At 41.3% G+C, this 15382-nt stretch overlaps 1 protein-coding gene across 1 annotated transcript in view; it reads left to right on the top strand.

Moving 5' to 3' along the window:
• Positions 1–7773: 7773 nt before the first annotated feature.
• BLOC1S5 (biogenesis of lysosomal organelles complex 1 subunit 5) overlaps positions 7774–15382 on the top strand; it is a 56119-nt gene continuing 48510 nt past the window's right edge. Inside the window, exons 1-2 of the mRNA XM_017879621.1 lie at positions 7774–7917; positions 9568–9650. Of these exons, the coding sequence (XP_017735110.1) occupies positions 7806–7917; positions 9568–9650 (195 nt within the window). The 5' untranslated portion in view covers positions 7774–7805. The remainder of the gene's footprint in view (positions 7918–9567; positions 9651–15382) is intronic.

Here is a 15382-nt window from a genome sequence, read left to right as displayed (position 1 = left end):
AGTTATCTTTGTGAATGATCTTCCTTCAGAAAAGTGAAAGCCCCTTTCCAAGGATTTTCTTTCTGTAATTCTGAGAAACCTACAGCACTGACCAGTCAATGATAACCCAAATATTATTTAGGCCATACTGTGTAACAGACACTCTGCTAGGCCCTGCAGATAACACAGTCACATCCCTGCTCTCATAAAGTTTACAATCCAATGGTCTGTGAACATATTCCTGAAACGGTGTATAGAGCACTCTTTGGGAGGCTGCCAGCCACTCAGCATTGTTTGAAAGTAAATAATTAGATATCATTTACTGAGTATTTAATATGTTCTGAGCTCTGTATGGGAATTTTACAACACTAATATGATCTCATGTTAATTTACGAGCTAGAGAGGAGGCAGAGACTAACCCACATGCTAACCACCACCTTGGTTAGACCATGGCTGAAATGGGAACTGTATGATTTCAGGGTTGGAAGACCATCTGTTCCCATGTTCACTGGATTTGATTCAACTGCCCTGATTAGATATATATCCCTATTCCATGTGTAACTTTCAAGAACAGACCAAAAATTCCAAGTAGGGAAGACTCACTCTTCAGTCAAACATCCGTGAACTTTTTCATTAATTAGAATAAAAACGAGTTTTAAAACAAATAGAAATTCTAGAATGGGAACAATGTCAAACGACCACAGCCACGGTTATACCCAAGCATCCAAGAGATCATGAAGTGTTTTGTGTAGTTTTGTGGTTGTGAGTCTCTTCTCAAGCGACAACTATCACAATATGGTAGAAAAGGTGACATAGCTCCAAGAATGACATAATCATCCATCCATGACCTGACTTCCCAGTTAAACACCCCATCTCCCACCCCCAGTTCAGCAATAAGATTATTCACTAAGGTTTTTAGCAGATATATAGGAATTCTCATGTTTACTCCCAGTTATACCTTGATCTTCCATTGACCCCACCCAAGTACACCTGAACCCACGGTTAACCACAGTCAGTAATAAGCACATTAGATCTCCCACAGGGATGAAGAAGGCAGGAAAGGAGGAGTGGAATGAATGTGAATCGTCACCCACTGCCAGCGCGTCATACCATCAGTGCCCCCTTAAAAATGTAGTTCATGGCCAGACGCGGTGGTTCATGCCTGTAGTCCCAGCACTTTAGGAGGCTGAAGTGGGCAGATCACCTGAGGTCAGGAGTTCGCAACCAGCCTGATCAACATGAAGAAAGCTTGTCTCTACTAAAAATACAAAATTAGCCGGGTGTGGTGGCGCATGTGTGTAATCCCAGCTATTCGGGAGGCTGAGGCAGGAGAATCGCTTGAACCCGGGAGGCAGAGGTTGCAGTGAGCCAAGATCGTGCCATTGCACTCCTGCCTGGGCAACAAGAGCAAAACTCCGTCTCAAAGAAAAAAAAAAAAAAAGTCATTCATGAGAGACTCGCTGAAAGTCCATCCAGAATAGCAAGTCTGCCCAGAATAGCTTCAAGATATGTTGATAAAAATTTAAGCAGATATATTGTTAGGACGAAATAGAACTCTATTATAATCAGGTACATGCACATCACACCCAAAGATAAAATACACTATTTGACAAGTGGTTAAATTAGAATTATTGTGAACTATAGCTTTTTCGTTTACATTTTTTTCTAATATTTGACTTAATTCCTTTTAAAAAAAAAAGATGTTACATGAACTTTAATATTAATCTAGCTTTGGCAGGGAGGTGGTAGTTTAATGGATTAGAGCATTTAGCTTTTTACCCCGGAGAGCAATATTTCTTCTTTCTCTCTATAATTAGATAATCTGCTACTACCCATTACCAGGGCACTAAATTTCAAATTCTCCATACACCTGAGCAGGCTGCTACATATCTGGCCATCTTAATTTTCGTCTTGATTTATTGAAGCTGAATTACATTCCTAACTCTTCCTGGAGCACTGGGTGAATTTTATTGCAAAAGCAATGGGGAGAAAGTTACCGTCATATATCTCTCTTGCTGGGCAGAGCTTTTAGGTACACAAGGGGCTCCACATCCCACTGCTCTGTGGCTTGTATGCTGGATTTATAACACCGTGAAGCCCAGCTCTAGGGTTACATACAGGCATATCAGAGATGAGATGGGGAATTTGATTTTGCAATAATGATTAGTTGTTGCTGGCGCCCACATTCCTGCAGGCTTTGCCTTTATTCCGAATACTGCTAGAAATAAAACTAATTCTAACTCTACCTAATCTAGCAAAACTCATCTTTCACTTAAGGAAGGGAGGCCAAAAGAAGGTAGGCAGGAAGGCAGGAGAATTTGAGGTGCTGGCCATTTTTGCTGTTATCTCAAGGATTTCTGCTTCCATTATCATGATTCCTTTAGGAATATTTTAATCTTTTAAACTTTTGTTTCTTTGGGGGTAATGAAAGCATTGCATCTTTTTCAGCCCAGTGAGTTAATTTGATGGCTCATTCGTGCTGTCTCTTCCACTTCAAAGAGGCCAGGTCCCTAGGGCTAGCCAATAGTATTATGGCTCCTGCAGATTTGGCTTGCCATTCCTGCTGGGTGTCATCTGTCCTTGGAGTCTTGCAGTGGATAATTTTTGTTCTCCCCAATATCATCAGCTTGAGAAATTTGTGCCTGGCAGGCCTGTCTATCCAAGTTAAGCTTGAAATACAGTAGCCATATGACCAATTTGACAAGGCATACGTAGCTCTAAACAGTAAGGCCGCAGGCTTGCTTTGAGCAAGATGAGAAACTTCCAGCCACCTGATTACAAATTCCAAAGCTTCTTTGGTGCAGTCTATGAACTAGTCTGTTCATGTAATGTAAGTTCTCCTTCTCCCCATCCCCATTTTTCCTGACCTTTTGCAACACACATACCTTGTCTTAAAAACCCTTAGAAGTTTTAAACTCTCAGACTGACCTCATGAGGTTTCCAGTTCCTGACCGCTTTCACCATTTGACTTGAGCCCTGTCACTTGGATAAAAGAATTCTATCATTGACTCTCATTATCAGATGCTGAGGGAACAGGTAATAGACACTGCAATAAAGCACTGGTTCTCAGACCTTAGCATGCATGGGAATCACCTGGGTCACAGATTTCTGGGATCCAATTTGAGTTTCTGATTCAGGAGGATTTTTTTTTTTTTTTTTTTTGAGACAGAGTCTTGCTCTGTAGCCTGGGCTGGAGTGCAGTGGCCGGATCTCAGCTCACTGCAAGCTCCTCCTCCCGGGTTTATGCCATTCTCCTGCCTCAGCCTCCCGAGTAACTGGGACTACAGGTGCCTGCCACATCACCCGCCTGGTTTTTTTGTATTTTTTTAGTAGAGACGGGGTTTCACCGGGTTAGCCAGGATGGTCTCGATCTCCTGACCTTGTGATCCACCCGTCTCGGCCTCCCAAAGTGCTGGGATTACAGGCTTGAGCCACCGCGCCCAGCCTGATTCAGGAGGATTCTAATACTGCTGCTGTGATGACCATACCATGCAAACCACTGCACTACACCTGTCCAAAGCTTAGGTGACAGGCATACACAGAGTTAGCTGCATGTACACAACAACTCATGCTTTTGTCTTTTTGCACAGTTGAGTCCAGTTTAATGAAGGTGTGTCCGGGGTGGTGGAGGGAATGCATTCTGTGTTCCAGTGGGTTGGCTCTGTCACTGGAAGAGTTACTTTCTAGTAGTTCTTGCAGTAAGCCCTGCATGTTCTCCGAATGGTGGAGCTACACCAGAAGCTTCTCTAGGAGGAACTACTAGCAGCAGTTGGTACAGGAAGATTCAGTACTGGATTATAAAGTTGCTTCAGCCTAAAAGACCGCTAATGCTAATACAAAGCATGCTACCTCACAGTAAGCTGGCTTTCATGCCCGGTGTGCCCTAAGCATTTCCCAAACTTTTTCTTTTTTTTTTGTTTTGAGACAGAGACTCGCTCTGTTGCCCAGGCTGCACTGCAATGGTGCAATCTTAGCTCACTGCAACCTCTGCCTCCCAGGTTTGAGCGATTCTTCTGCCTCAGCCTCCCGAATAGCTGAGATTACAGGTGTTTGCCACCACGCCCAGTGCTAATACTAAAATTTTTTTGTATTTTTAGTGAGAGGGGTTTCACCATGTTGGTCAGGCTGGTCTTGAACTCCTGACCTCAGGTGATCCACCCGCCTCAGCCTCCCAAAGTGCTGGGATTACAGGTGTGAGCCACCGCACCCGGCCGCATTTCCAAAACTTTATGAGATTGCTACACAGTAATATTTAGTACCTCACCCAAAAAGACTACCTACTCTTTTGTTTTGTTTTGTTTTGAGACAAACAGAGTTTTACTCCTGTTGCCCAGGCTGGAGAGTAATGGTGCGATCTCATCTCACCGCAACCTCCACCTCCTGGGTTCAAACGATTCTCCTGCCTCAGCCTCCCGAATAGTTGAGATTATAGGCATGTGCCACCGTGCCCAGCTAATTTGTATTTTTAGTAGAGACAGGGTTTCTCCATGTTGGTCAGGCTGGTCTCGAACTCCCTACTTCAGGTGATCCACCCGCTTCAGCCTCCCAAAGTGCTGGGATTACAGGCATGAGCCATCGCGAACAGCAAGACCACCTACTCTTTTCTCCTCCTTTGCCTTAATCAGTTTTTGCATTATTTTTTATTTTATAACCCATTTCTAAAATAGGTTAGACAAACGAAGATAAGAAATAATGTCAATAGAAGATGTTGCAGAGGAAATCTCATGGAGTGCATTTGATAGAACACAAAATCAACTTAGGAGTCCCTCCATCTTCCACCCTGTGCCGGTTATGGTTCCCCTTGATGGGCTTATACTAAGGAATAAATTATAATTGTATTCATTGTATACATGTAATTACTCATTTATTTTTTAATTTTCACAAGATTCAATATGGGATTAGAGCAAATAATTATCCCCAAAGTCAGAACTTTACTTCTACTAAATTGACAATGTCTCCATGATTTAGATGTCTTGACTCTCAAAAAGTACAGTAATTGGAAAAATCCCTTTATAATCCCATGGTTATATTTGTATATGATATCGATTTAGAGGTTATGATGTGAGTACAGCTATTCTTAAAAACGTAAAGGTACTTAATGTATGATTTCATTTCTATAATATTTTGAGGTAAAAAAATTTTAGAAATAGAGGACAGATGATAGGTTGCCAGAAGTCAGGGTGGGGACAGGGAGGAAGGTAAATGTGGTTATAAACAGGAACCTTAACGGGATCCTTATGGCATCAGAACTGGTCAGTATGTTGACTGTGATGATAGATGCATAAATCTGCGCATAATAAAATTGCATAAACTTAAACATATATACGCACAATGAATACAAGGAAAACTGGTGAAATCTGAATAACATCAGTGGATTGTATCAATGTCAATATCCTGGTTGTAATATTAGCATTTGCAAAATGTTACCACTGGGGGAACTAGGCAAAGTGTAAAAGGAAACTCTATTATTTCTTACAACTGCATGAGAATCTACGAATATCTCAATACGAATTTCATTAAAAAACACAAGAAAAGTCTCGTCAATCCAGAGACAATAAGAGATAATACAAGACCTTCAGGGAGAGGATAAGAGTCCTAAAACTCTTGAGATTTCATGGTTCAAAGACCAAGGATACACTCATAGCAGCTGCATGTGCCAGGTGAAATGGCACTGCCAGTGTTGCTTCTCAGTCTCCTAGCTGTCTGAGCTGCAGTGTAAAGATTTCTGTAAAAGCAGAGAGAGAACAGAGGCATATGCTGGACCTCACCATCCCAGAGAACAATACAACTCAATAGTGTATAATCAAATGGCTAGAACACATATTCACAGGCTACAAGCAACAGACTTGCAGAAAAGTAATTGTGTACTTATTCAGTGTTGGTTCCCCTGTAGGCTCCATGAGGAAAGGAAAAGGCTGCATCTTAGTTCAGCACTTGTTCAGCACTATATCTTAGTTCCTAGCACTGTGCTGGGCACATAGCAGCTGCTCAGTAACGTATTTGTTAAATGTTTTTGAATGAAAAAATGAAAAGCCCATGTGGCCTGTTAAAGTTAATATGGCTTCGGTCTTCCTTCTCTCCAAATCTCCCCTCCCCACTCTCTCTTCACCCACCACCTATACTTAAACACAGAGTCAGATGTTTCTGCCACATACAAGTCAGGCAGTCATTTAACCTCTCTGTGCCTCAGCCTCCTCATCTGTAAAATGAGGACAAAAATAACAACTTCAAAGGCCGGCCATGAGGATTAAACGAATGCAAATTTGTAGACCACTTACAGTATTACCTGGCATGTAGCAAGTGCCATGTAAGTGTTTGTTAAACCACAGTGCTATCCAAAGTTAGCACAGCCTTCAGAGGTCAAAGCATGTTCCTCCTCAAGACTCCCCTTCAGACACCTGCCACAAGCTCTGGGGTTCCCAGGCCACCTGCATTTCTGACCAGCTGTCTCTGTCATATGCCCAGGGCCTGAACACTGTCTGCTAGGGTGCCTCAGTTCTCACCCATGCAGCTTCTCTCTACACATGATATTTCATTGCTATTCGCTTTACTCCCTCAGGTCTCACAGAATGACTCATAGAACTCAAGAAAGTGTTCTCCTTACTATTACAGTTTTATTATAAATAACACATATCAGGACCAGCCAAATGAAGAGATGCATAGGGCGAGATATGGGAGATTTCTCAAATAGAAGCTATGTGTCCTCAGGAACGCTTCACCCTCCTGGCACTTTGATGAATGATTACCAACCAGTAAGCTCACCTGAGCTTCCATGTCCAGAGTACTCATTGGGGTTCCATTATGTAGGCATAGTTGATTAAATCATTGGCCACATGGCTGAACTCAGTCTCCAGCCCCCATCTGCTCCCCAGAGGTGGGCCTGTTTATGTGGCTCAAAGCCTAAGCCCTCATGGTTGGCTGGCCCCTCTGGTGTGGCCAACCTCCATTCTGAAATCATCTTGGGCCCTCCATGGGTCATCTCATTAGCATAAACGCAGATGTATTCCCAGAAGCCCAGCATGAATAACAAAGACAATTCTATCACCTGGGAAATTCCAAGGATTGAGGGTACCTCCCAGGAACCAGAGTCAAAGTCCAGTCAAATTCTTTATTATACAGCATAAGTTTACTGACTTGAATAGGCAGAGGGCGCAAGAAAAGCATTCTAGGAAACAGGTGTCTAAAAAGAAAGGCAGGAATAGTCTGCCACACTCATGGCATAGTAGGAAACAGCCCCCAACTGATTGACTTTGCTATACAGTAGTCCCTCCTTATCTGAGGTTTCACTTTCTGTGGCTTCATTACCTGCAGGACAGTACAATAAGGTATTTTGAGAGAGAGAGAGACTACATTCACATAACTTTCATTAAATTGTTCTAATTGTTCATCTCTTACTGTGCCTAATTTATAAATTAAACTTTATCATATGTATATGTAGGAAAACACATAGTATATACATGGTTCAGTACTGTATGAAGTTTCAGGAATCTACTGGGGGTCTTGGAATGTATTCTCAGTAGATATAGGTGGCAACTGCACTGGACTGCATCAGCCTTGAGCCAAATAATCAGGGCTCTGAGTTTAGCTCCAACGTTCAAGCACCTTCCTATTCCAGCAGCATCCGCCCTGAGCCAGCATGGCGGCAAGAGCTTCTGCCAGTTAACACCCTGACTACACGGCAGACGCCTTTCCGGAACCGCCCGCTGAGTAGATCAAATTTCTCCGGCGCCCTGTGATGACGCAAAAAAAACCCGAGCGCGCCTTGAAAGAGGGCGGCCAGGTTTGCGCAGGCGCAGCGCGGCCGCGGGTGGGCGGAACTGGTCGGGATGAGTGGCGGAGGGACAGACACCCTTGTGGGTTGTGAGGCCGCCCTGGGCGGTGGCAGCAAGAAGAGGGACTCCCTGGGGACTGCAGGCTCAGCGCACCTCATTATCAAGGGTACGGAGTGTCAGGGCTATAGTCCCTGGTGGTTCCTAGCACAGCCTCACCTCCCAGGCGGCGCCCTCTGACCCGGGCCAAACCCCGGCTCACGGGCTGGCGCGCGTGCGTTTGTGCGGGTGGGGGCGTCGTGGTTGGTTCCCTTCTTTATCCCCGCTCCAAATGCGTCCCACTATAGCCAACCAGCCCAACTCCTCGTGCTTCCCCGCTTTCCTCTGCCTCAACCTGAGCTATCAGGCCCGCCCACGTCCATTCTGCAAGCTCAGGACCCCTGGGCGCAGAGCCTTTGGGCAGCCTCGTGACCGACGTATAGTGGAAAGGGCATTGGACCTGGGAGGCGGGGGGCAGTCGCTTAGGAGTTGAGTGACTTCGGGTCATTGGCTTTACGCACTCTCCTACCCGATCTGTTCCTGGTCGTGCGAGGAGTAAGTGAGATAACACTTACGAAAGCGCTCTGTAGCACCGTAAAGAACCATTCACGTTCAGAAATGTCCGTGTGTCCTGTGTGCTTTGAGCTGGGAGAAGGTTACAACCTAGATTCTCACAGAACCTGCATTAGGTTTGACTCCTAAAGCTCACAACGCTGTTTCCTGCGGGAAAGTCTTTGACAGTTGAGTTGTGTAGTTCTTTATGTATACCAGATATATACGGTGCTTATATACAGTGTATTCGTATTTTTTCTACTTGACATACTTAAGAAGAGATGTCCTAATAAAATTCATTAAAATAGAGAATTGGAATCTGCCCATCGTATGTCTGCAAAAATGAAAAATTTGGGGAACATTGCCAGTGAATGAACATAAATACTACATTTTCTTTAATTTCTCAAGGAATTTTGAGATTTACATTTTAAACTACATAGCTGTAACTAAGAAGAAGAATAAATTGAGTCACCAAAAGACTTAAATTCAGACCTTCTTAATGACTTTTTCAGACTTATGAAAAAGAGACTTACAATGAACATTCACTATCCACCGTAATAAATAAATTACTAAAAGCCCCAATGTGTCTTGCTCTAATTGCACTCATTCCCCTCCCTCCTCTCAAGGTAGCCACCATCCAAAATTTGGTGTTTATTATTCTTGTGCATTTCTTTATAGTTTTGTGGCTTCTATCTATCTCTATCCCAAAAGGGAATATTTTGAGTATTTTTAAAGGTTTATGTAAATGGCTTTAATCCTCCTGAAACTTGCTTTTGTATTTATTATAAAATACATATTATATTTTTTATTATATTTATGTTGATAAGTGTAACTCTGATGTATTTATTTTTATTTGGTGATTCATAGAATTCCATTATATGAGTATGGTTAAGGTGTTTCCCGTTTTTTCTTTTGATATAACACCTATGCTATAATAAATATGTATAAATGGCCTTATTAATTTGTGCAAGAGTTTTCCAGGCTACATACCTAGGCATGAAAATGCTAGGTGTACATGTCTTCAACTTTATTAGATACTGAAAGATTGTTCTCAAAAGCAGTTGCATCAGTGCACACATCCACTGGCAGTGGATGAGATTTCCTCTTAGTCCATAGTCTAAACTGGATTTTAACCTTCATCTCTTGGTGGGGAAGAGAGAGAGTAAAACAAGCTAGAGATGATGCCATTTAGCATGGATTAACCCTAAATTTCATTTTATCTTTATAGATCTTGGAGAAATTCATTCAAGGCTTTTGGATCACAGACCAGTTATTCAAGGTGAAACTCGTTATTTTGTAAAAGAATTTGAAGTGAGTATTTAAACTTATTTTATAAAAGTACTTCCCTAATTGTTAGTGTGTTATTATACAGAAGAGAATTTCCCCAATTTTAAAATCTGATTTTAGTTCATGTGTTCATAAAATATACGAAGTAAAATGATGAAGAGGTAAAATTGTTGTTTTAATGGCATAAATTCCATACTAAACAGCAGGAGACATAAGTTCTGGTGCCTACTCTAGGGCATTTAATATCTGTCGATCTCAGGTTTTTTAAATCTATAAAATGAGATACAGTGAAAAAAAAGTGATTTTAGAGATTGATGGGTCTGAGTTTTCCAGACTCATTTTCTGTATTTTTTTTTCCTCAACTGAGACATCACCAATCACTCAAGCAGTCAAATTAAAACTTGAGAATTATCCTTGGCTATATCCTTTCTTACAGGTTCCACATTCAGCGACCACATCTTTTAGACGTTACCTAGATGTTTACCTCATAAATGTCCATTCTTTCTGACAGGTTTGCCTGCTTTATCAACCAAGTCAAATTCAGTTTTCACCCTGCTGCCAGGGGAATCTAACATTATTTCACTTTTTAAAACCTTTGATACTATTTCTGTCAGCAGGATAAAGTCCAAGCATTGTTCTGTGACCTGGCTCCTGCTTTTCTAGCTTAACCACCTGCCAGTCTACCTTACGTACTATGTTTCAGCGACAGTGATGCACGAACATGCCATCTTGTTTCATATGACTTTGGTTTATTGTGCTTTAAGCGGTAACTTCTCAAACGACCACTGGGATGGTAAATGGTGTTACACAGACAATTTTGTGATTCTGTGTATAAGTTTCAGTTTTTTGCAAATGAGACTGACCAATCAGGATGTGCAAACATGCCAAAAGGAGAGAACCTTTTAGTAAACCCAGTTGGTACAGAGCACTCAAGGTAGAGGGCCAGAGCTGTTGCATTAGATAACCATTTCTGGGTGCAAAAGATGCTGTGACTCAAAAACTGTGTAATACTTTACAGGATATGTGCATTTTAGAATAATGTCTGGTACCTAGGAATTAACTAGGTACATAACCAAGTTAATTATACATGTTAAATAACATGTATGTTAATTAACGTGTAAATATAATTAGTTTAGTTAATATGTTAATTAACGTGCATAACTGGTTCATTGTTCATTAAGCAGTAAGTTCCCACAATCTGATTATACCACATCGTCATCATTAAAAAAAATTCTTTTTTATCTTTTTGATATTTATTTATTTGTCATCATTATTTATTATTCTTATTACGAATAAGAATAATGTGGGAGACACAGAAAATTATCCAGAGACTATTCCTTTACCGTGCTGCCTAAAGAAGATTACCAATTCCTTAGTAAGAAGAAAGTGGAGGCCAGGCGAGGTGGCTCAAGTTATCTCAGCACTTGGGGAGGCTGAGGTGGGCAGATCACTTGAGGTCAGGAGTTTGAGACCAGCCTGGCCAATGTGGCAAAAGTCCATCTTTACTAAAAAAAAAGTACAAAAATTAGCCGGGCATGGTGGCATGTGCCTGTAGTCCCAGCTACTCGGGAAGCTGAGGCAGGAGAATCTCTTGAACCCGGGAGGTGGAGGTTGCAGTGAGCCGAGAATGCGCCATTGTACTCCAGCCCCGGCAATGGAGCGAGACTCTGTCTCAAAAAAAACAAAAAAAGAAGAAAGTGGAAATTTCTATACAAACTTGCTATAAGATTTTTACGGTGTGTTGTATAAATATGTTTTTAAAATTGTATTGAGTTTCACATTTATAGAGTGTGGATTTAGTTCTTAAATGTGGGAGTTACATTTTCTTCTTTTTACTTCACTTCAGCAACCACATTATCAGCAAATCTACCTCTAAAACATATCTTAAATCTTTCTACTTACCCTTTTTGCCACTACTCCGATCCCAACCCAGCTCACCGGCAGCCCTCACCTGGCCACCTGCAGTACGCCCCAATCTGGTCTTCTTGATTTCAGTTTTATATCTGTGAAATAGCCTTTCTCCCACGGTAGCCAAATGGTCTGCAGATCCGGTTGTACCACACCCTTGCTTAGCCTTCTCTTACTATGGCTTTTCTTTACATGGACAGTGCACTCCAGCTCCTTGGCTGGTCTTAAAAATCCTAGATGAGGCCGGGCGCGGTGGCTGAAGCCTGTAATCCCAGCACTTTGGGAGGCCGAGACAGGCGGATCACGAGGTCAGGAGATTGAGACCATCCTGGCTAACACGGTGAAACCCCGTCTCTACTAAAATACAAAAAAAAATTAGCCGGGCATGGTGGCGGAAGCCTGTAGTCCCAGCTACTTGGGAGGCTGAGGCAGAATGGTGTGAACCCGGGAGGCGGAGCTTGCAGTGAGCTGAGATCTGGCCACTGCACTCCAGCCTGGGGGACAGAGAGAGCAAGACTCCATCTCAAAATAAAATAAAATAAAATTTAAAAATCCTAGATGATCTCTGACCTCTCCTTGTCTTTCAGACTTTATTGTATACAACTCTTCACTCCTTGTGTTTCAGCCACAATTCTTCCTTTCTTTTTCTTTTAACACATCACTATTGTTAAGCATCAGCAATTCTATCTTCCTAAGATGCTGCTACTTCTCATTTTTCGCAGGGCTCGTTATTTTTGGTTTAGATTGCAGGTTAAATATCACCTCCAGCCCTTTAGTCCAAGGCAGTCACCAGTATAGTCTATCATGTCACCCTAATTTACTTCTCTATATAGCACTGTATTCATTTTCTAAGTCTGTGTAATAAATTACTACAAATTTAACAGGTCAAAACAGCTTATAGTAACAGCTGATTATATAAAGTCAAACAAAATGTGTCGAGCACTTATTTTATGTGAGGCATAATATCAGGAAGTAATGATTTACCAGTGAATAGGACAGACATAGTCCCACCCTTCATTCTTACAGTGCTTTGAGGAATGGTCTTTATTATTGAAGAATGATCTCTGAAGGGCTCAAGAACATTTTATCAGCTAAGTTTGAGTTGCTTCTCTTGAAAAGTGCTTGATCCAGTCTTTTCACACAGTGACCAACACAAGAGCAATTGGTCTTCCCTCCCCCATTGGTCTTCCTCAGGATTTAGTGTAGCACAGAACCTCAGGCTCAAATGCCTTTTCTGTCTGTTATACTCTCCTCTCAGATTAGAAGGAAAAAGCTCAACGTGTTTCAGAGGCTTTAGGTTTGAATATACATCTGCATTATTTGTACTTCTTTTCTATCTTGGCTGAAACAATGATATCAGATAATTAATAAATGTGGTCTTTGCCCAAAGTGGCATGGTTAGTTAGAGAAGAGTGGCGAAGCAGAGCTGCTGGTACCTCCTGGAAGTTTCGTCTTTTCTGTACCATTTGAATATTTTTTACTTTAAGAAAAACTGGCTAGCACTTAAAGCTGAAGTTTATATGTTTAAAAAACTTAAGGTATATGGCAACAATTAGCTTTTTCTTTATAAAATTTTACTTGTAAAAGAAGGGAGTAAGTGCCACATGGTGGCAGCATTACTTAAATTATTGAAGTACTGTTAGGCTATTTTTTTTTTTCATTAGTATTTAAGGGCAATTGACTGTCTTTCTCCTAGCTTTATACAAACTCTTTTCCCCTTGATTCCAATGGACGTTATGGGCAGAGATTCATAAGGATCTCACCTTTCAGGTGGAATCCTTCCAGTGAGTATTCATGTCATAGTATCAGTGGGTAAAGGCATTGTCCTCTGTGCCACTGTCTTTCTAGCCTTGGAGGAACTGTTATGGCCTTTCTCATGTAGAAAAGAGCAGAGACTCATGGTAGTCAGTAAGTATTTAGACATGCTTGTAGAGTATATAATCCTGTATAAGTTCAATGTTTAGTTTTTAGCAAACTTTATTCATGCAATGCTTTATGGAATAGTTACTGAATACCTATGTATATCAGTATGGAATATGTTTAGTTGATAGTGACAGATAATCTGAAAAATAGTGGATTTAACAAGTGCTTAATTTTCTATCACAATATGCAGAGTTTAGAGTTAGCGTAGGGCTGGAATGGTGGCCCTATGATGTCAAGCTTTTTCTTCCAGTTTTACCTTCTGTCCCCCTGGGATGTTGCCTTTGTCCTTATGCTTACAAGTTGACTTTTTTGTTTTGTTTTGTTTTAAGACAGGGTCACACTCTGTAACCCAGCCTGGAGTGCAGTGGCAGGATCATGGCTTACTGCAGCCTCAACCTCCTGGGTTCAAGCAGTCTTCTTACTTCAGCCTCCCAAGTAGCTGGGACCACAGTAACCTATCCTCTGAATGGAGCTGCATAGCTCCCCTCTCTGTTCTCAGTTGTGTTTGTCTTTGAACTGAGAGACCATTTTCTTGTACATGTAAATTAGTCTGCCATAAGGAATGAAATAGTTTACCCTGCTCTCTCATGATTCTTCCAGATTACAATGCCATGGCTGGCCTTTCTCATAGTGACAGGGTCTCACTGTGTTGCCCGTGCTGGACTTGGACTCCTGGGCTCAATTGATCCTCCTACCCCAGTCTCCAAAAGTACTGGGATTATAAGCATGAGCCACCATGCTCAGCCTACAAGGTGGCTTTTGGACCTCCACCCATTACATGTGCATTTCATGTAGCAAAAAGGAAGGCAGGTAGGAAATAGCTAGCAGTCTCTGTTATAGGCATGTTACCACTCCAAATGAAATTTAGATGTTGGTAATGAGAGAGAAGAGAATGGAGGCAGAGATACCTGTCATACCAGACATGTAAAAAATAAATAGGAAACAATTCCTACTTCCATGAAGTTTACCATCTAGGGAGAAGAAAGGCATGTAAACAAAGAATCGTCATGTGTAATTATTATCATAAAATAAGCACAAAAGACTTGAGACCTCAGAAGAGGAAACAACTCGAGAAACAACTTCTAAGAGAGCTCAGAGAAATTTTCATAGAGCAGGTGATGTTTGGACTGAAAGAAAATAGGAGTTAGAAAAGTAAAGGAAATGTTGGTTAAAATTTGAGGCAAAAGTATTTAACAGTGCAATAAGTATAGGAGTTGAGAGGGATTGTTTTAGTTAATTCCAATGTGGGTTAAGTTGATCAAGAGAAAATTCCTCCAAAGGCAGCATAAGAATTTCACTTGACCTCCTGATTTCTTGTTTTTATTTAGATTACTAGAGACACTGTCAGGTTAAAACATCATTTTGTCAGAGTGTCTGTTCCATATAACACGTGATAAGTATATATATACACTGTATGGTTTAAAATCTTGTGACTGAAAGAAAAACTTAAATTATATCAGTCTCTCATTTTCTCTCTAATGCTCTCAGATTACATCAGAAACCAAGCTTTATGAGTGCTGAGCTTTGCTCTGAGAATTTTCACACCAGAAGCAATATACATATATAAATAAACAAATGTTAGTTTATATTCTTCCTTGTGTGATAAGTGTGAACAGTACCCCTCAGTTAAAAATATCAGCATAAAAACAAACACATACCAGATGGTGAGTTTAAGGGAAGAGACTTTCTAATGTCTTTTTTGTGTAATAGTGTCATGGGTGTTTTTTTTTTTTTGAGATGGAGTTTCACTCTTGTTGCCCGGGCTGGAGTACAATGGTGCGATTTCAACTCACTGTAACCTCTGCCTCCCGGATTCAAGCGATTCTCCTGCCTCAGCCTCCCAAGTAGCTGGAATTACAGGCATATGCCACTACGTCCAGCTAATTTTGTGTATTTTTTAGTAGAGAACATGGTTTCACCATGTT

The sequence above is a fragment of the Rhinopithecus bieti genome, unplaced genomic scaffold (assembly GCF_001698545.2).
Source record: "Rhinopithecus bieti isolate Rb0 unplaced genomic scaffold, ASM169854v2 scaffold_10612, whole genome shotgun sequence".
Lineage (NCBI taxonomy): Eukaryota > Metazoa > Chordata > Mammalia > Primates > Cercopithecidae > Rhinopithecus > Rhinopithecus bieti.
Note: the sequence above shows the minus strand (reverse complement) of the source record. Positions and strands in the feature narration are given on the sequence as shown.